This window comes from Falco rusticolus, chromosome 5 (genome assembly GCF_015220075.1).
Source record: "Falco rusticolus isolate bFalRus1 chromosome 5, bFalRus1.pri, whole genome shotgun sequence".
NCBI classification, from domain to species: Eukaryota; Metazoa; Chordata; class Aves; order Falconiformes; family Falconidae; genus Falco; species Falco rusticolus.
In genome coordinates, this window is record NC_051191.1 from 20842962 (window position 1) to 20864280 (window position 21319).

At 57.3% G+C, this 21319-nt stretch overlaps 2 protein-coding genes across 2 annotated transcripts; both read right to left on the bottom strand.

Annotated features, from left to right (window-relative positions):
- Window positions 1–307: 307 nt before the first annotated feature.
- On the bottom strand, window positions 308–9853 carry LOC119149080 (cadherin-related family member 5-like). The gene is made up of 16 exons (XM_037389963.1): window positions 9806–9853; window positions 8757–8855; window positions 7705–7922; window positions 7044–7103; window positions 6846–6938; window positions 6244–6330; window positions 6032–6142; window positions 4258–4428; window positions 4084–4174; window positions 3188–3294; window positions 2803–3003; window positions 2286–2417; window positions 2006–2084; window positions 1373–1566; window positions 1085–1105; window positions 308–843 (listed from the first exon to the last, which is right to left on the bottom strand). The coding sequence occupies exons 2-16, from the start codon at window positions 8815–8817 to the stop codon at window positions 394–396; spliced, it is 2076 nt and encodes a 691-aa protein (XP_037245860.1). The 5' UTR covers window positions 8818–8855; window positions 9806–9853; the 3' UTR covers window positions 308–393.
- A 2130-nt stretch (window positions 9854–11983) lies between these two features.
- ATP6V1F (ATPase H+ transporting V1 subunit F) lies at window positions 11984–13304 on the bottom strand. Its single transcript, XM_037390184.1, has 2 exons — window positions 13032–13304; window positions 11984–12644 (listed from the first exon to the last, which is right to left on the bottom strand). Exons 1-2 carry the CDS (start codon window positions 13187–13189, stop codon window positions 12443–12445), a joined length of 360 nt encoding a protein of 119 aa, XP_037246081.1. The 5' UTR covers window positions 13190–13304; the 3' UTR covers window positions 11984–12442.
- Window positions 13305–21319: the final 8015 nt, after the last annotated feature.

Here is a 21319-nt window from a genome sequence, read left to right on the forward strand (position 1 = left end):
TGGACCCTCATGGTACCCAGGGACCCCAAGGCCCTCCGCACCCCGGCGTCCCAGCACCCAAACCCCGTGGCACCCCGGGACTCGCGCGGCCGGGCCGTGGGGCAGCGCCCGCTTCACGCGCGCGGGGCCTTTAAGGGGCGGGACGATGGTGGCCCCGCCCCGGGGCGTGGCGGAGGGAACGGGAGCGCGGGAGATGCCACGTGGGGGCGCGCCGGGGGCGAGCGGAGCCGGAGGGGGCCCGAACCCCCAGTGCATCCCAGTGCCTCCGGCTGGGGGCTGTGACCCCCCCTCCAGTGCCTCCCCGCCCCAGGGAGCCCCCGCTGTCGCTCCAGGTGTTTATTGGTGCCATCGCGACAGCAGCTGCGCTCCCCCCGGCCACCCTGCGCCCCCCCCTCAGCACTCGATGGAGTCCTCCAGCAGCTGCAGCAGGGTGGGGGGCACCCTGGGGCCCCCCATCGCCGCCTCCTCCAGGCTCTCCTCGCTCACCTCCTCCAGCGCTGGCAGCACCGCTGGGGGCCCCCCGCGCCGACCCCCCACTGCAGGGCTGCCCCCTGCCTCCCCGCCGCCCCCCACCACCTCGCTCGGGCTGGGGGGGCTGGCTGGAGCAGGGGGAGGAGACTCCTGTGGGGATCCCCCCGGGGACCCCCCCGGCCGCCCCACTGAGTTTGCCTGGGGTTTGGGGACTGGGGGGAGCTGGGGGGCAGGCGGAGGGGGAGGCGGTGGTGGTGGTGGTGGCGGTGGTGGTGGTGGTGGTGGTGGTGGGGCAGCCTCGCCCCCCTCACTGTACCCCTCGTTGGGGTAGTAGAGGTTGGGGGGGCTCGGGGACGACTTGCCGGCAGGGACCTGCAGGGGGGTACAGAGGGGTCAGGGGTCCCCCCCATGGGACCCACCCCCACCATGGGTCACCCCCCCGGCACCCTGCACCGGCACAGGGACCCCCCAGCACCCTTTTGGGGGGGCTCAGAACAGGGTGATGCTGTGCTGCCCCTGCCCCAGCACCCTTTGTGAGGGGGTTGTCAGGGCAGTCTCCCCACCCTTGGGGGGGGGGGTGGTGTCAGCGGCTGGAACCACCCCCAGCACTCACCGGCTGGAACCACCTCAGGCTCTGTGGGAGCGGAGAGAGGGACAGAGGCGTCAGGTGGGGAAACTGAGGCACGGAGGGGCCCCTGCCCTTCCCAGCTCGACTCTACTTTCGAAGACACCACCCCCACCCCCCGCGCTGTAGAGCTAGGAATATAGCTGGGGGTGGTGGTCAGGGACAGGATGGGGGGGCTTGGGGTGCAGGGAGAACTGGGGGTCCGGGGGTGTTGGGGGGTGCAGGGTGGGTGCTGGGGGATGTTGGGCTGTGGGGGGGCTTTTGGGAGGCCCCTACCACGTTGGGGTGCTTCTCGATGGCCAGTGCTGCCCGGTCAGCTGTCTCCTGCTGCCGCTGGCGCTTCTTCATCAGCCTCATGACGAGGAAGAGGCTGGCGGCGGTGAGGAGCAACAGGGCCCCCAGCCCCCCTGCTAGCACTGCCGTGTTCACCGAGCTCCGGCCTGGCCCCATCTCTGAAGGGTCCCGTGGGGCTGTGGGGACAGGTGAGAGTGGGGGGGGGGGGGCACACTGCTGGGGGTTGGGGGGGCCTGACAGGGGGGACCCCATTGCTGGGGGGGGCCTTGGTGCTTTGGGGCAGGAGGGGACCCTGGGGGGGTGTGTCACTAAGCTATGGGGTAAGACGGGACCCCATCCCATGGCGGGTCACAGGGCAAAGGGGCAGGGGGGACCCCATTGCTGGGGGGGGCCTTGGTGCTTTGGGGCAGGAGGGGACCCAGGCGGTGTGTGTCACTAAGCTATGGGGCAAGACGGGACCCCATCCCATGGCGGGTCACAGGGCAAAGGGGCGGGGGGGACCCTGGGGGTGGTGTCACAGGGCAAAGGGGCAGGGGGGACCCTGGGGGGGGTCACAGGGCAATGGGGCAGGAGGGGATCCCCATGGGGGCACAGACAGCCCCCCCCACTCCGTACCCGCCTGCCCTGGCCACAGCACCTCCAGCTCCACTGTGGTGTTCGCTGTCTCCCCCGACTCCTCATCCCTTGCCAGCACCTGGGGACAAGGCAGTGACACCAGAGGGGGGACACAGGGTCCCTCCTGCCCTGCCCCCAGACACTTGGGTTCTTCCCCCAGTGTCTCCTAGCCCTCAGTACCCCCAGCCCCCCAGCGCCCCCCAGCCCTGGTGACCCTAATGCCTCCCAGTGTCCCCTGTGTCCCCCAACCCTGGTGCCCCCCTGCCCCGCCATGTCCCACCTGCAGGCGGTAGGTCTGGGCAGGCCGCAGGCGGTCGGCGCGGGCCACCAACAGCCCGTTGGGCATCACCTGGAAGAGCTGGCTGTGGTTGGTGCTGGGGCGCAGGCTGTACTGCACCTGGGGGTTCACACCCTGCGTGGGGGGGGGGGGGGGGCACCCTGCTGAGCATCCTGCCTACAGCCCTGCCCAAACCCCTGTCCTCATCCCCTGCCCTCATCTCCTGCCTGCATGCCCTGCCCACATCCCCACCTGCAACCCTGCCTGCACCCTTGCCTACATCCCTGCCTGTGCCCCTACCTGCATCCCCTGCCTGCATCCCTGCCCACATACACTGCTCAGACTCCTGCCCGCATCCCCACCGGCATCCCTGCCTGCATCCCCTGCCCAGACCGCTGCCCACATCCCCATCTGCATTCCTACCTGCATCCCCTGCCCAGACCCCTGCCCGCATCCCCACTGGCATCCCTGCCTGCATCCCCTGCCCAGACCCCCGCCCGCTCGCCCACTGGTCTCCCACCTCAGGGAAGTCAGGGTCATGGGCGCGCAGGGCCAGCACGTGGCCACCGAAGGTGAGGAGGAGGGCAGCCTCACGGGCGCCAGCGGGGACGAAGGCCTGGTACATCGGGTGGGCGAAGCGTGGCGGGTGCCGGTTGGCAGCCAGCACCCGCACCACCGCCTGTGTCACTGCATACTTGTTGGCGTCGTTTACCTGCGAGGCCTGGGGGGGTGGGGGTGTTAAGGGGAGGACCCAGGTCTGAGGGGTGGGGGACACCCAGGTCTGACCCGCTGCCACCCAGTCTCCTGCATCCATGGGTGCTGCCTGGCAGCACCCCAGCCCCCACGCCATGGGTGTCCCTCAGCACCCACCACCCCAGGGACCCCCAGCCCCTCCAGCCCCCCACCATGATGCTGAGGCTGATAGCAGGTGTGCTCCGGCTGCTCTCCACCGCCTGCAGCAGCGTGATGGCTCCTGTCATGTTGTCGATGTGAAAGCGGCCGCTCTCCTGCCCTGAGGACACACACACACGCCCCCACTGAGGCTAAACTGGGGAACCCCCCACACCCCGTCACCCACACCCTGCCAAAAGGCATTGTGGGAAACTCCCCCCCCTGCCCTGGCCATTCCTGAGGGAGGGTCCCTAATGTGTGTGTCATCCCCCTCACCTTCATACCTGGCCCCCCAGGGCTGGGAGGGCACCCCCCCTATTTTGGAGGGGCACATGGTGTGTGTGTGTGTCCCTTATTAACCCACTGAACACCAATACGGGGTGTTTAACCCCTCAGGTGCTGGAGCACCCTTGGGTGTGCCAGAGTGTGCCCTCCCGCCCCAGTCACGCTGCAGCCCCCCCTGTAACGGGGGGGTTGGATTAGGCCCCCCCCTTCTCAATCCCTTTATACAATTTGCACTTGCAAGGTCTCATTGGATCCTGGCAATTGGATTGTGCCTGCACCCACCCTCCGACACAGACCCCCCCGGCACTGCCTGCCCCAGGGACTGGGGGGTGCAGGAGGGCACTGCCCTGTGAACCCCTAACCCCAGGCACTGTGGCCAGCTCTGCCCACCCATGTCCATGCCCACTCATACCCACCCAGCCATGCCTACCCACACCCGCCCGTGTACCTTCCCACCCGTGTCTGGGTGTCCCTGCCCATGCACACCCACCCACCGATGCCCACCTATGTCTTTGTGCCCTGCCCATATGTCCCTGCCCACCTGTGTCCATGTGTCCGTGTATCCCTACCCACCCATGCCCACATGTCCCTGCCCACCCGTGTCCCTGCCCACCTGTGCCCATACCTGCCAGCAGGGAGTAGGTGATGGCCGCCCTCAAGCCCCTGTCCCCGTCCTCAGCGTAGACAGAGCCAGGGCTGAAGCTCAGGGGTCCCCCCTGGGTGGGGGGGACACAGCCAGCTCAGCCCTGCAGGACTCCCCCCACCTGGCCACCCACCCCCAGCATCCCCATGTCCCCACCTGGAGCTGGCCCTCTGTGACATTGGCGGTGTAGATGGGGCTGGTGCAGATGGTGAGGCCATGGTGGGTGCGGGGAGTGCAGGGCAGGAACTGGGGGTACTGGTCATCCCCATCCAGTACATTCACCCGGATGTGGGCAGAGGCATTGAACCGCTCCTTGGTGTTCATCTCCTGGGGACAGACACATGGATGGACGGATGGATGGATGCCCTGGGGGCAGATGGCTCCCCTGCTGGGGGGCAAGCCCTGCCTGTGCTGAGCCACTGAGTCTGCTGGAAAATGGGAGGGGTGCTGCCTGGCCAGGGCACAGGGACCTCCAGGGGACAGGGACACCCATGTGACATGAACCCCCACGCTGCAGCAGGAATGAGGTCACCAGTTCAGGACATGGTGGGGGTTCCCAGAGGTCTCAGCCCTGGGTATGGGGTGCTGGTGGGTGGGACAGGGGTGGTGCCCCCCCCAAGCGGTGCCCACTGGTGCGGGGGGGCAGGTGCCAGTGGCCCATTAAGGAAATGAGGGGGATTGAGGGCAGGTGCCAGGGGCTGACGGGATCATGTCACCCCCAATTAGCAGGGACAGTGGGGATAGGCCAGCGGGCATGGGGGGGCCGTGCTGGGGTGAGGGTCACACCCACACGTGTGCACTGTCCCTGTGGCATGGCAGTGGGAAGTGCTGGGTATGGGGTGGGCACGGGGGCCCCCAAGGATGTGTCATGGGCACAAAGTCCCAAGAGCCCCAGCAGTGGGGCTGCACAGGCATAGCGTGGAGACAGCGTGGGAAGAGGGGATGCAGGGACATGGGATGGGCAGAGGTGACACGGCATGGCCATGAGGTCCCCGGATGCATGGCAGTGGCGCTGCATGGACATGGGGTGGTGATGGAATGGGCATAAGGGGCCACAGGGACATGGGGTGGAAATGGCAGGGACACAAGAGACACAGGGACATGTAAAATGTAAAAATGGCATGGGCAGAGGGGACACAGGGACACAGCATATCCACAAGGTCCCCAGACCCACATCAGCAGGGCTGCATGGACATGGGGTGGAGATAGCATGGGCAGAGGGAACACAGTGATATGGGGTGGGTGCAAGGTCCCCAGACTCACAGCAGTGGGGCTGCGTGGGCACAGGGTGGAGACGCCATGGGCACAAGCAATGTAGGGACCTGGGATGGAGATGGTGCGGACAGGGGAGATGTGGGGTAGAGGTGGCAGGGATATGAGGGGACACAGTGACACAGCATATCCATGAAGTCTGAAGACCCACAGCAGTGGGGCTGCATGGACATAGGGTGGAGATGGAGTGGGCACAAGGGACACAGGAACACACAGTGGAGATGGCATGGACTTGAGGGAAGCAGGGACGTGGGGTGGAGATGGGGTGGGCAAAGAGGACACAGAAACATGGCATGGCTGCAAGGCCCCCAGACCCACAGCAGTGGGGCTGCATGGACATGGGGTGGAGATGGTGTGGGCAGAGGGGACACAGTGACACAGCATGTCCATGAAGTCCCCAGACCCACGGCAGTGGGGCTGCATGGACACAGGGTGGAGATGGTAGGGACATGAGGGATGCAGGGATATGATGGGCTAGGCAGAGGGGACATGGCATGACCATGAGGTCCTCAGACCCATGGCAGTGGGGTTACCTGGAGACAGGGTGGCAATGGCATGGGCATGAGGAGACACAGGGACATGGGGCAGGTGCAGGGTCCCCATCCCCACGTCAGCAGTTTGGCGTGGGCAGGGGCTCCCACGGTCACGGGGGGCTCACCACGGCGGTGACCACCACCTCCAGCTGCTGCCTGCTCTCGAAGTCAAGGGCACGTGCCAGCACCACCTTCCCGCTGTTGGGCAGGTCGATGCGGAAGAACCTGGCGTCGGGCTGGGGGCAGGCAAGGGGCTCAGTGCTGGCAGATGGCCCCATCCCCCCCCGCCGCCCCCGCGTGGCCTTGCATCCCCCCTCATCCCCGCCCCCGGGCTCACCGAGGCCGTGTCGATGACGTACATCAGTGTGTCCCCGTCCGCGTCCTCTGCCTGTGTGCTGAACACCACCGAGTGCACGGCCGCCAGCTGATGGCACCGACCCGTCACCACCCGCACCCCCAAACACACGCCAGAGGCCCCAGACCCATATAGGTGTCCCCATCCCTCTTGGGTGTCCTCTGTCCCTTCTGGCTGTCCCCACCCCTCTTGGGTGTCCCTGTCCTTCCTGAGTATCCCCATCCCTCCTGGGCATCCCACCTTCTCCCAGCACCAGCCCAGTCCCCATCCCCACCATCCCTATTCCCATGCCTGTGCCTGTGCCCATGGCCAGTGCTGTCTGTGTCCCCATTCCTGTCCCAGTGCCCAAGCCTGTCCCCATGGCCATGCTTATGATGCCCCTGTCCTGGTGCCCATCTGCATCCTTGTCCCCATCCCTGTCCTCACCCTCATCCCTGTCCCCATGCCCATGCCTACAACCACCCCTTGTCCCGGTGGCCATCCCCATCCCTGTCCCCATCCCCATCCCCATCTACATCCCCAATCCATGGCCATGGCCATCCCTGTCCTGGTGCCCATCCCTGTCCCCATCCCTGTCCTGGCACCTCGCTGATGTTGTGGGTGAGGACAGTGGCTCCCTGGAAGTGAGGCCGGTTGTCATTCTCATTGAGGACCTGGACGATGATCCGGTACTCAACCTGTCGGGGGACATGGAGGGAGGACACAGGGGTGACCCAGAGTGGGACCATGCCCCATGGAGCAGCCAGTGCCCCTTGGACTTCCCAAGGACATGGTGGCCATACCGGGGAGAAGCCATCCTCGGCACACGTCAGGGCCACCATCAACACCGGGGACTCCAGCTCCTGTAAGGGATGGGGCATCAGGCAGGGGGACACAGGAGGGCTGCCCCATGGGGCCACCCCCAAGGGGTCCCCCACCCAGGTAGGTGCAGGCTAGGTGCTGGCTGGATGAGGGTGTAGCAGGTAGATACAGCACGGACACGAGATGGAGGGCAGCACAGGATGGATGTAGGATGGATAGATGGACAGAGGATGGACGGAGGATGGATAGAAGGTGGATGGAGGATGGACAGAGGATAGATGGAGGGTGGGGAGAGGGTGGACAGAGGATTCAGGCTGGACTGTTGGAGGATGGAGGCAGATGAACACATGATGGAGGTGGGTAGAGACATGGCAGATGGAGAAGGGATGCAGCTGGACACATGATGGGTGCAGGGTGGAGTCAGGATGACCGAAGGATGGATGCTGGCTGGAAGCAGGTGGACACATGATAGAGGCAGGATGGAGGCAAGTGGATGGAGGCAGGATGGATGGAGAATGGACATAGGATGGGTGGGTGCAGGTGGATGGAGGATGGACAGAGGATGGAGGCAGGTGGACACACAAGGGTGCATGATGGGTGCAGGATGGAGGGCAGTGCACTGGAACAGGGTGGTGGCAGCACCTCACGGTCCAGGGCCCGCTCAGCCGAGACGTTGAGCCGCACACTGCGGCCATCCAGGTAGAACCAAATGGCGTCGGCACCAGCCAGGCAGAGTTGGAGCCCAGCGCTGCCCGTGTCCCCTGCCGCCGGCAGCTGGGCCACCAGGCTCCCATGGGCGCTGTTCTCTGCGATCTCCGTGAACAGGTTCCCAAAGCTGCTGCACCCGTCGCCCCAGGCTGCTGCCACCGTGGGGTCAGGGACAGGGACGTGTGTCCAGCCATCCCCTGTCTCCCTGCCCATGGGGTACACATCCCCAGGGGTCTCCAGCTCCTGATTGCCATCCCTGAGGTCCCCGTCCCCTAGATGATCATCTTTGGGTCCCCAGCCCCTGGTTCCCCACATCCCATATTCCCATGCCCAGGTCCCCACGCCTTAAGGTCCCCATGTCCATGATCCCCACTCCCAACTTCCCACTCTTCAGTCCCCATGCCTCTAGGTCACTGTCACCTGTGTCCCACTCCCTGGACCCCCATCTCTGGGTCACAGCATCCCCCTGGGTCCCCACCCTTTGGTCCTCATGCCCTCAAGTCCCTCACTCTCAAGTCCCCATCCCCAGGGTCCCTACACACAGATGCCCATCTTTGGGTCCCCAACTACAGGGCCCCTTTCCTCAAGTCCCCCCTCTCTGGTGACCCCATCCCCTGGGTCCCTGTTCATGGCTGCCACTCCCAGGATCCCTATAACGTAGGGTCCCCAACTCCAGGGTCTCCTTCCCCAGGCCCCCATTCCTTGGTGAACCTGTCCCCTTGGTCCCCATCTCTCATGGTTGCCACCTCCACGGTCTCCACCTCCAGGTTCCCCTTCCCCAGGTCCTTATTCCCTGGTGACCCTGTACCTTGGATGCCCTTCCTTGGGTCCCCACCTCTCATGGCTTCCACCCCCAGGGTCCCCTTCCCCAGGTCCCCATGGCCCAGGTCACTGTCCTCACCAGCCACTGCGTCCCTCCCACCTCCATGCCCCCAACCACCCCCGGTGTCCCCAGCATCCTCAGTGCCACCTCTGCTCATGCTCACCTGTGGCCAGCTGCAGTGCCAGGCAGGCAGCCAGGAGGGCCGGGCAGGACGGTGCCTCCATGGGGACCGGGAACCGGGGACGGGGCCCTCGGTGGCAGCCTGCAGCCGGGAAGGAAGGAGTGGGGCTGGCACGGAGCAGGGCTGGCACCCCGGCTCTGTGTCCCCATCCCTTGCCCCCTGTGCCCCCACCTTTGTGTCCCATCAGCCATGGACTCATGCCTGCCACCCTCAGGTCCCCATCCCTGGTTCTCTTCCCCTAGGGTCCTATTCCCTTGGGGTCTTCATGCTTGTCCCCACCCTTGGGTCCCTGTCCCCAGGGTTCCCTTCTCCTGGGGTCCCCATGCCCATGTCCCGTCCCTGTTCCCATCCCATGGGTCCCCACCACAGGACCCTGTGCTTGGGTGCCCCTGTTACCAGAGTGTCCCCGTCCCGGTGGTCTCACCAGCCTCGGGGACTGGGGGCTGGCTGGGCCCCGGCGATGCAGGGGGTGATGTGCCTATGCCAGGTCGGCCCCGCTCCCTGTGGGACAGCTGCGTACCCCCCGCCCCGTCCCCTCCCGCACCGCGTGCCCTACACCCTGTGCTGTGCACCCCCGCGGGGTCTGCAGGGCTGGGGTCCCCTCCAGCCTCCCCGGCTGTGGGGGTGGGGACCATATGGCGCCCCCACCAGCCAGATGCTGGTGCTGCCACCCCAACCCCCCCGCCCCCCCGCAATTAGCTGCGGCTAATTAGGGCAGGGGGAGGGGGGCTTTCCCCATCTGCCACCCCGACACCCCCGACAGCGGGATAGGGGGGGTCCCCATGCTGCCCCGCTGGGTCCCCCCCGCGTTGGGGGGCAGAGGGGAGACGCGGGGTCCCCTCCTACCCCGGGATCCCTCGGGGGGTCCCCCCGCGCTGCCGCAGCCAGACCCACCCCCCGGCAGAGGACCCAGGAGTCTGGACTACCCCCCGTTCGCAGGCTGCCCTCCGGCCCGGGACCCCCACCCCAGGGCCCCGGTTCCCCCCCCCGGCCCCCCGGTTCCCCCCCCCCCCGGCCCGGCCCCCCCTTACCTGCCCGGCGCCGCCGCCCCCGGCGCTGCTGCCCCTGCCCGGCCCGGGACGGGGGGGCGGATCAGCGGGGGCGGCGGCGGGCTGAGCCGCGGCGGGCGGGGCTGCCCTGCCTGCGCTGCCTGCCCTGCCCGCGCTGCCCGCACTGCCTGCCCTGCCCGGGGTACCGCCTGCCTACCCTGCCTGTGCTGCCTGGGGGTGTCTCCTGCCCGCACTGCCTGAGGTATCTGCTGCCTGCACTGCCTGGGGAGATCAGCTGCCTTCACTGCCTGTGCTGCCTGCACTGTCTGGGAGCTTCACCTGCCTGCACTTCTTCCCCTGCCTGTGCTATCTTTGCTGCCTGTACTTCCTGTGCTGCCTGGAGCATCCCCTGCCTGCACCATCTGCACTGTCTCTGCTACCTGCAAGTATGACCTGCCTGCACTATCTGTACAGCTGGCAGAATTCGTGCCTTCACTGCCTGTGCTGCTGGGACTGCACTGCCTGCAATGCCTGGAGTATCGCTTACCAGGCTGCCTGCACTGCCAGGCTGCCTGCACTGCCTGTGCTGCCCACACTACCTGCCATGCCAGCCTGCTTCTACTGCCTGTTGCATGACCTGCCTGCACTGCCAGGCTGCCTGCACAGGGGTGTGTGCACGTGTGGCCCCAGCCCTGCACGCCCTGTCCTTGTGCACACTTGTGTGTGTGTGCAAGGGTGGGTGTCAGAGCATGAGCTCCCACGTGCACACCTGGGTGCGTGTGCAAGGGCTGGGGTCAAAGCGTGGGCACACGTGTGCACACCTGAAGGGCCAGGGTCAGGGCATGAGCACCCGTGTGCACACCCGGGTCTGTGTGCAAGGGCGGGTGTCGGGGCGTCCTGGTGCTGAGCTGCGCTAAGCTGCTTTGGGGACAAAGAGGATCAACACGTCCGGCCGTGGGGATGGGCGGGGGCACCCACAGCCCCCCCCGGGTGCATGGGTGTGCAGGCAGGTGTGTGTTGGGGGGTGTGCATGCAAACAGGTGTGCATACATGTGTGTCTGTGTGCATGTGTGTGCACGTGTATGTGTCTGTGTAGATTTGTGTATTTGTGTGCATTCATGCATGCACATTTGCATGTGCAATGTGTGTATGCACATTTGCATGCACATGTATGTGTATTCGTGCATGTGGCCATGCATGTGAATGTATGTGCATGTGTGTGCATGCATGCACATCTGTGCATGCAGCTGTGTGTGCATGCATGGTGTGTGCATGCATATTTGCACATGCAAGCACGTGTATGTGTGCAATTGGCTAACTGCTTTCTTTGCACATGCAACTAGCTGCACACGTGTGCCATGCATGTGTGTGCCCACACATGTGTATATATGCCCAGTACTGCAGTGCTGTCCTGCCGACCTTAGGGGGCAGCCAGGCGTTTGGGGGACTTCCACCCCCGCCCCAGTCATAGCCAGACCCACACCCTGGGACAGAGGGGGTCCCCACTGAACACACACACACACACACACACACATAGAAGACCTGGCCCCCAAGCTGTTCCCCAGGTACTAATGACACACACCCCAGCCCAGGGGGCTGCTACACCCTGATTCCACTGCCAGCAGGATGGGGAGGATGGGGACATGGGGGAGGGTGGGCATGGGGAACTGGGGGGTACATACCCCTGGGGCTAGGGGGCAGGATGCTGGGGGTGTGTGTGTGAGGAATCACCTGCTGGGGATCCCAGTCCCTCCAGTGCCCACACCATGGCCTGTCCTCTGCCCCCTGTCCCACAGCATGTCCCCCTTACTTGCCTCATAGCGTGTCTCTGCCCTCCACAGCATGTCCCCAAACTACAGCCCTGTCCCATGTCCCCACACCATGGCCTGCCCCCCCCCCCCGTGCCTAGCGTGTCCCTGTCCTCCCCCCATGCCCCACAGCATGTCCTAAAGACACACCACTCTCTCCACCCCTGCTGTGCCCCATAGCATGTGTCCTCCCTCTGTGCCCCGTAGCGTGTCCTTGTCCTACATACAGCCTGTCCACCCCCTGTGCCCCACAGCCTCCCACGTGCCCCGTTCTTGTCCCTCCACACCCCACAGCGTGTCCCCATGCCACATGCCAGTCCCCCCACCCTCACCCTCCCAGGAAGACACCGAGCTTCCAGGCGCTGTTAGCTCCCACAGCCCCACCGTGCGACCCACAGAGCACAGCACGCAGTGAACAGTGACAGCATGTCTTGGGGACACTGAAGGGGGAGACACAAAAGACATTTGGGCACACCGGGGAGTTCAATAAATACCAGCCCCACTTCCCAGGGTGCTGCCAATGGGGCGGGTCATGGTCACGGTGACAGCACAAGTGCCTGGTGCCCTTGGGGTGTCCCCCACCATCAACATCCCTCCAAGGTTGTCCTCCTTGCCCTCACCGGCCACAGCGGGCAAGGATCCGGCAGGATCCGGCAGCGATAGGCAAGGCTGCAGTGCCACTTCCTCTTCCAGCGCTTGTCACGGGACAGCTGAGCAAGTGTCACCAGGCACTGCTGGGACCCCCCCAGCACCCACAGACCCCCTCAGCAGCATGCTGGGGTGGTGTGGGGACCCCAGGCTGGGGTGCCAGCACCCGCAGACCCCCCCCTAAGCAGCACCCCGGAGTGGGTGGGTGGTGTCATAGGGGTCCCTAGCGCAGGTCTTCGGGGCTGAAGACACCGCGGGCACGGCGCAGGACAGAGTCCTTGGCAGGGTCGTAGGGGTGCTCCTTGGAGGGGATCTCCAGGATGGCGGGCAGGGGCCGGGCGTGCGCCTCCACTGCATGCCGGATCAGCTCTGCCAGGCACTGGCTGATCAGGATGATCCCGATGTCCTCCCGGTTCAGGAAGCTCCTGGGGACGGGAAGGGAGGGTCAGGGACTGGGCTCCCCAGGCACCCCCGTGATTCATTCCCCCCCACCCCCAGGGCTCCGGGGTTTCGCCCCCACCTCGCACCAGACTCCTGACAGGGACCCCTGAGACACCGACCCCCCCTCCAAGGACTGCTGAGACCCCCTGTCCCGCTCCAGACCCCTCCTCCCTACCGGGGACTCCTGGCCGGGACCCACCCCGTGTCGCTGGCCTCCCTCACTCCCGGGACATCCCATCCCCCGGGAACCTTCCCCAACCCCCAGACCTCCTCCACCCCTGGGACCCACCCTAGGCCCCAGGACCCCCCCCATTCCTGGCCCTCCCGCCCGGCCCCGCGGTCCCCCTCCCCCCCCCCGCCGCAGGGCCTACCGGAAAGTCTCCTCGATCTCGGCCAGGCTGGTCTCCTTTTCCACCACCAGGAAGTTGGGCTTCCGGTGCTTGTCCAGCTCGCCCACGCCGCCCAGCAGGAACCCGGTCACCGTGTCCTCATCCCCCAGCACCGCGATCAGCTTCCCGCGGCCCGACATGGCGGCACCGGCACCCGGCTCGCCGATACCGGTGGCCGCTACGCATGCGCCGCCGCGCAGGACACGCCCCCTCCTTTAGCCCCGCCTACCATCGCCCGGGCAGCTGCGCTGTCGCCCCGCCCAAGCCGTGCCTTCGAGCTCCGCCCCTGCCCCGCTGGCCCCGCCCCGCCCCATGGCCCCGCCCCGCCGCTCTGGCCCCACCCCCGCGCTTGGTGCGGCCGCGCGTCGCGCATGCGCAGCACGCCGTGCAGTGAGGGAGCGTGGGGCCCCGGCATAGCGCCCCCGGAGCTCCTGGTGCCGGTGTCCTGCTCTGGACCCACTCCCCGCCCAGGACTCCCCCTCCGGGCCCCAGTATCCTGCCCTAGACCCCCCCGGGGCCCCAGTATCCTGCCCCAGACTCCTTCAGGATTCCCCTGGACCCTGGTGTCCTGGCAAGGACCCCACCGCAGACCCTCGTATCCTGCCCCAGGCCCCCACCCCACCCCCAGTATCCTGCCTCAGACCTCCCTAGGATCCCCATTATCCTGACCTAGACCCCTCCCCAGACTCCCCCATCCTATCTCAGGATCCCTGTTACTCTGCCCGGGACTCCCCCAGGCCCCTGCCGGACCCGATGTCCTTCCTGCCTTGGGCCCTCGCCTGGAGCCGATGCCCTGCCCCAGACTCCCCCTGGACTGCAGCACCCTGTCCTAGGCACCCCATCTTGTTGCAGATTTGCTAATAAGTTAGATTAATTAACCACATTTGATTTTATAGAGCTATTTTAATAGGAATATAGAGTTATAAGAAATATTTTAATGAAACTTGTATTTGTACAGCAATAGCTGCTATGAAATCCTCTGTATAACCCCGTACCAAGGCCGAAGGAATTGGTCAGAATCACCTAGTAGGAATGTTTAGAACTTAGATAACAGACTTACTTAAGATTCAAGATGATTGTTTATATGTAACCTAGGAGAATGTACTAAAATGTCAAAATGAGAATTAATGGGAACTGGGGAGAGTCGAGTGAAGCAACTTGTAGTTACCTGCCAAGAAACAGTTACCTTAAGTGAAAGGTAACTCCGGCAGGGGACAATGCGACCACCGACTCATGTACCACCTACCCGAATAATACACCAGACCCATTTCCAGACCTTTCTAACCTTTACTGTGCAGAATCGGATATGGGAGGAGAGTATGTTAATGATTTTCGGGAAATACTATGTTTATGCATGAATACGTAATGAATGTGTATGAGTAAGTCCTAGATAAGGTGTATGATTTTGAACCATGGTGTGCGTTGATCGTGAGAGGACTCACTCACGCACCCAGCCACCAGTAAAGAAGTGTCTGCTTATCTACATCACATTGGTGTTGATAAGTTCTTCATTCCGAGATTTCGGTAACAGTTTTTGGCACCCCAGGTGGGACCTCACTGAAGGAGACCGGAGGAGTCGGGGACCTGACTGGTTCCAGCTGGCACCAAGGATTTCTCGGGGATACCCATCGATCCCCGATCTGTAAGGCTCTTTGCGATGTTCCTTGGAATTTGGTAAGACACTTCTTTTTTTGTAATTGTAGTAAGTGGGTTAGAGTCCCACTAAAGTAAGTGCACTGGAGGAAGTGGGTTAGAGTCCCACTATAATAAGTGTACTATAGTGAGTGGGTTAGAGTCCCACCAGTGGGTTCGAGTCCCACTGAGTAGGTCTGCCTGTCAGTCGCGGTGAAAGCTGCGCAGGGTTGGACTAAAAGGATCCTTGTGGAAATAGAAGCCTAGGCGTCTGCCCGTAAGACATAAGCAAAAGCTATTGCAGGGTTGGACAATCGTGTAGACAAGAGAACCTATATGCTGTAGTGTTCTCTAAGGTAGCGCCTCTGACAAGAAGTTAGAAGGTGGGGTTTTTTTGGAAGTGTTTACTTTGGTCGTGTATTGAGAAGAAAACTAAGAAGTGTATAATATTGTGTTACATACCTTTGTTCAAAGTAACAATTGTGGAAAAGTGTGATTGTGGTTGTAAGGGTGAGACGTGCAACTGAGCATGAAAGCGAGTGTGGAGTTTGGATCCACAGATCGGAGTGACAGAGTTGAATAATTGTGTATTGTACTGTAAGTAATTATACCATGGCATCTAAGTTAACTCGGTTGTTTAAAAGTAAAAGCATGGGTAATCTTACTGTAAATGACAAAATCCCAAAAAATTCTCCATCGGGATGTTTGTTGGCATGTTGGGGAGATTTATATGATGATTTGCCAAAGAACCAGATGATTGAGTATTGTAATAATTGGTGGCCTCTGTATATATTGGATGATCAGGAAAAATGGCCCACAAATGGGACACTGAATTATAACACTATTCTGCAGTTAATGCTGTACTGTAAAAGAGAAGGGAAATGGAGTGAAATGCCATATGTAGATTTGTTCTTTTACTTAAGACAGAGAAAAGACTGGCAGGATGAATGCAAGTTAACTGTTGGAGATAATTTGATGATGGCTATAACTGCTGATAATAAGAAAGTGAAAAAGTGTTGTTCAACTTGTGAGATCGGGAAAGGTTGTTTAAAAAAGAGAATTGTTTCTGAAATCGATGATGGACCGGAATTAGATATATCCCCTCCTACGAGAGAAAGGAATCAGGATCGAGAATCTAGGGCAGGAGAACAGGCGGATGAACCAGATAGCAGTGGAGTAGAAGATGTGGAGGAGAGATTATCTGAGATTGTAATTCATACTCCTGTTTCACAGAGAACTCGGCAGCAGACACAAACAATAGCTCCCCTGCGACAGTGAGTTGGTAGTGATGGACCGGTATATGTGAAAGTACCTTTTTCAGTTATGGATTTGATGGCTTGGAAACAGGCAGCAGGAACTTATAGAGAAGATCCTGAAAAAGTGGGTAGGGTGGTAGATACTATAATCCAAATGCAGAATCCAGACTGGAGTAATTTACAGGTGATCCTGGATAATTTGTTAGATGATACAGAGAAGCAAATGGTATTAAAAGCTGGCAAAGCACAGGCAGAGTTGGATGTGATGAGCGGAATAACAGGTGGAACAATAGAGCAGAATTTTCCATCTGGGGATCCGCAGTGGGATCCAAATAATGTGGCACATAGGGAAAGACTCAGATGGTATCAGAAGTGGATTTTATATGGAGTTAAACATGCCATGCCTAAATCTTTGGATTGGTCTAAATTATATGAAGTGAGACAAGATAAGAATGAATCTCCCTCAACATTTCTGGAGAGACTGAAGGAAGCTGCCAGAAAATATACTGATCTGAGAATGGAGACAGAGGCAGCTCAGATACAATTTGCTTTGATTTTTATGAGCCAGTCGGCACCAGATATAAGAAAGGAACTCCAGAAACTTGAGGGAGAGGATTCAAGAAGTTTGAATAAAATGCTGGAGGCAGCATGGAAAGTATATAATGACAGAGAAAAAAAGGAAATAAAAACCGGAAAGTAGATTACTGGCAATAATGACAGAGATGGCAGGCAGAGGAAGAGGCAGAGGAAGAGGATGAGGGCTCAGTGGAAGGGGAGGATGTATGAACTGTGGTAATCGGAATTTTAATACCCCCTTAGGAATAAATCAGTGTGCCTTGTGTAGGGAGGAAGGACACTGGAAAAGGGATTGTCCCAAAAATAGAAATGTTCAGCAGGAGATAGCCAAAGTATTGGTTTTAAATGATTGAAGGGGACCGGAGGGGAACCCAGCTGAGCCTCTGGTTATAATTAAGCTGGGAGAAAAAGAAGTTAAATTTTTAGTGGATACAGGAGCGACATTTTTGGTATTAAATACCTGTAAAGGAAAAATTGGAGGAAAACCAGCCAATATAATAGGAACAACAGGGAAAGAAAAAAACAGGCCATTTCTGCAACCCCTGGATTTGAAATTTGGAAATAAAATAATTACACATGAATTCTTTTATGTACCAGAATGTCCGATACCCTTGTTAGGAAGGGATTTGTTATCCAAATTAAATGCACAAATTGTTTTTGAGGAAGGAGAATTTTTCTTGAAAATACCTGAGTCAAAAACGGGAGAAATCTTGATGGTACAAGAAAAGGTAAAGGAGCAGGAAATCCCACCAGAGGTGGATTAGGCAGTGATCCTACAATATGGGAAACAGATATTCCTGGTAAATCAAAACTAGCAGAGCCTGTCAAAATAAACTTAAAGGAAGGAGCAGGGACAGTAAAAAATAAGCAATATCCAATCAAACCAGAAGTTAGACAGGAACTAAAGAAATTGATTAATAAATTTCTGGAGTACAAAATTTTGGAAGAATGTGAATCTGAGTATAATATTCCTATTCTACCAGTCAGAAAACCCTCGAGTGAATATAGGTTAGTGCAAGACCTGAGAGCAGTAAATCAAATAGTTAAGGATATTTATCCTGTAGTAGCAAATCCTTATACATTGTTAACAGCATTAAATGAGACTTATCGGTGGTTTAGAGTGCTTGATTTGAAAGATGCATTCTTTTGTATACCTTTGGAAAAGGAAAGCAGAAAACTGTTTGCTTTTGAATGGGAAAATCCACAAACCGGGCAAAAGATGCAGCTGACATGGACCAGATTACCCCAAGGATTTAAAAACAGTCCAACTATTTTTGGAAATCAGTTAGCAAAGGAACTTGAGATCTGGAAACAGGACAAACCAAGGCCTGGACATTTACTTTTACAATATGTGGATGACATACTGATTGCTACAGAAGAAAGGTTTACTTGTATACAGGTAACTATTGACCTCTTTAATTTTCTTGGACTAAATGGGTACAAGGTAACCAGGAGGAAAGCCCAAATAGCCTGCCAGACTGTGATATATCTGGGCTTTGAAATTTCAAAAGGGCAGCGACAATTAGGAAAAGATCACAAAGAAACCATCTGCAGTATACCTGAGCCGAGAAATACTTGTGAACTCAGAGCGTTTTTGGGAATGACATGGTGGTGTCGCCTTTGAATTATGAACTATGGGCTAATAGCTAAACCGCTATATGAGGCCCAAAAGACTTCTCCCTTGGTATGGGGCCCACAATAGCAAAAGGCTTTTGTAGAGTTAAAACATGCTTTAATGTCTGCACCTGCTTTGGGACTTCCGGATTTAACGGAAGATTTTCAGTTGTTTGTTCATGAAAGGCAACATCTTGCACTGGGGGTGTTAACTCAGAAGATAGGAAGCTGGAAACGACCAGCCGGATACTTCTCCAAACACATGGACACAGTGAGTAGAGGGTGGCCAAACTGCCTTCGAGCAGTGGCAGCAACAGTGATGCTCATACAAGAAGCTCGGAAATTGACTTTGGGAAGAACAATAACAGTCTATGTTCCACACATGGTGATAACTGTTTTAGAACAAAAGGGGGGGCATTGGCTGTCTCCCAGCCGAATGATGAAGTACTAGGTGGTATTGACTGAACAAGATGATGTGATTCTAAAGACAACTAACCTGGTAAATCCTGCAGTGTTTTTAAGTTCCATACAGGAAGAAGGACAACTGGAACATGACTGCTTGGCTACCATTGAGTATGTATATTCCAGTCATGAAGGTCTGAAGGATGTACCATTGGAACAATCAGACTGGGAATTGTATACTGATGGAAACAGCTTTATGGAGCAAGGAGTCTGATACGCTGGATATGCGGTAACAAGAAATACCACTGTTATAGAAGCAGGAGCATTGGCAAGTACCACATCAGCCCAGAAAGCGGAACTTATTGCTTTGATTCGAGCCCTAGAATTAAGTAAAGACAAGAAAGTAAATATCTGGACAGATTCAAAATATGCCTTTGGGGTAGTGCATGTCCATGGGGCTTTGTGGAAAGAAAGAGGGCTATTGTCCTCTCAAGGATCAAACATTAAGCATCAAAAGGAAATTTTACAATTATTGCAAGCAGTTCAGAAACCAGATCAAGTAGCAATCATGCGCTGTAAGGCACATCAAATTGGGAACACAAAAATAATTGTTGGAAACAATTTGGCTGATAAAACAGCAAGAAAGGTAGCAAAGAAACAAGCATTACAGATGGCAATCATTCCTTCTAAAACAGTAACCCTTCCCAGGGAGAAACCAAGATATTCAGAAGAAGATGACAAATTAGGTCAGTTATTAAATGCTAAGAAAAAACTAGCTGGGTGATGGATAACTCATAACGGACAGGTAGTAATTCCACCTCTTCTGAAGAGAGAGATAATTCAAACAAGAAATCAGGAATGTCACTGCGGGGCAGAAGCCTTAGTAACTTCTTTACGGAAACAAATAGTATCAGTTAAAATGTTGGGAATCGCTAAAATGGTAACTGCAAAATGTGAAGTATGTTTAAAAAACAATCCAGTGATTAAGAAAAAGGTTCAAATGGGTAGATTGAAATCTGGTACAGAGCTTGGAGATTATTGGCAAGTAGATTTTTCAGAGTTACCTAGACAAAATGGGTACTGGTACATCCTGGTAGGGGTTGATACTTTTACAGGATGGCCAGAAGCCCTTCCCTCTCGCACCACACAATTGAACATACAATTGCAGGCGACCTCCAGAATGACTTTATAAAATAGAATGGCATTAGATATGCTTTTACTTAAAGAACATGGAGTATGCGGATATCTCAAGGGTAGACTAGACCACTGTTGCATTCAAATTCTAAATGTCACTCAAGATGTGGAACATGATCTGGACCTATTAGGTAAAATTGAAAAAGAAACAGAATCAATTCGAGAAGATATGTCAGAAGACTGGCTGGGGAAAATTTTTAGCAAATTGGGATGGAATTTGAGCTCTTGGATACAATCCATAATCAAAACTGTTTCTGTTACTGATTGTCTTTCTGATGATCATGCTAATATATGCTTGTTTGAAGAAACAGTTTACCAATAGAATTGCGGTCAATCACATGATCATGAGAGAAGTACCAACTAGTCCACCAAGGTATAGTCCATCACCAAAATATGCTGAAACAAATGTTATGTAAATAATATGAAAGTATTGAAATAATAATTTTCAACACTTTCAAAGGGGAAATGTTACAGATCTGCTAATAAGTTAGAATTAATTGACTTTATTTGATTTTATAAAATAATTTGGAATAAGAAATATATTTTAATGAAACTTGTAGTTGCACAGCAAAAGCTTATATGAAATCCTTTGTACAGCCCTGTACCAAGGCCAGAAGAACGGACTAGAATTATTGTTTAAAACTTAGGTAACAAGTTTGGGATTTTACAGGTTTCTTTGTATTTGACTAGTCTTCCGTATGTAGGAAGTGTATTGAAATGTCAGAATATAGAACTAATGGGAACTGGGGAGAGTCGACTGGAACAACTTGTAGTTACCTGCCAAGAAACCGTGAACTTTAGTAAAAGGTAATTCTGGCAGGGGGAGACTGCGACCACCGACTCATATACCACCTACCCAAATCGTACCCCAGACCCATTTCTAGACTTTTCTAACCTTTACTGCGCAGAATCGGATATGGGAGGAGAGTATGTTAATGATTTTTGGGAAATATCATGATTATGCATGAATACTTAATGAATATGTATGAGTAAGTCCTAGATGTATGATTTTGAACCATGGTGTGCGTTGATCGTGAGAGGACTCACTCACGCACCTGGCCATCAATAAAGAAGTGTCTGCTTATCTACATCACATTGGTGTTGATAAGTTCTTCATTCCCAGATTTCAGTAACACCCTCAGAGGGGCCCTTCGCAGGATCCCCTCACAGGGACCCCTCACAGGATGCCCTCACACGGACACCTCACAGGGAAACCTCACACAATCCCCTCATAGGGGCCCTTTGTAGGATCCCCTCGCAGGGACACCTCACAGGACCCCCTCACAGAGAAACCTCACAGAATCCCCTCACAGGGGCCCTCTGATGGATCTCCTCACAGGGATACCTCACAAGATCCCCTCACAGGATCCCCTCATAAGAGCCCTTCGCAGGATCCCCTCACAGGGACACCTCACTGGGAACCCTTGCAGAGACCACTCACAGGGACCTCGCATCGGTCTGTTGCTGTTACACATGTGGGCAAGAAGGCCACCTAAAGAAGGACTGCCCAAAGAGATGGAGACTGGGAAGGGCTGATGGCTCAGGTCTGGTGTGCCATGGATGTAACAGACCAGGGCATTTTGCCAAACAACGTAG

Bases quoted from the DNA above. Each gene is read 5' to 3' on its own strand.
- LOC119149080 (XM_037389963.1), bottom strand. From the start codon at position 8,817: ATGGAGGCACCGTCCTGCCCGGCCCTCCTGGCTGCCTGCCTGGCACTG. The intron at 6,143-6,243 runs GTGAGCCCGGGG...GCCTGCCCCCAG, and splicing joins ACGTCATCGACACGGCCTCG to CCCGACGCCAGGTTCTTCCG. The intron at 2,085-2,285 runs GTGGGACATGGC...CCTTGTCCCCAG, and splicing joins CCCAGACCTACCGCCTGCAG to GTGCTGGCAAGGGATGAGGA.
- ATP6V1F (XM_037390184.1), bottom strand. From the start codon at position 13,189: ATGTCGGGCCGCGGGAAGCTGATCGCGGTGCTGGGGGATGAGGACACG. The intron at 12,645-13,031 runs GTAGGCCCTGCG...TCCCGTCCCCAG, and splicing joins GAGATCGAGGAGACTTTCCG to GAGCTTCCTGAACCGGGAGG.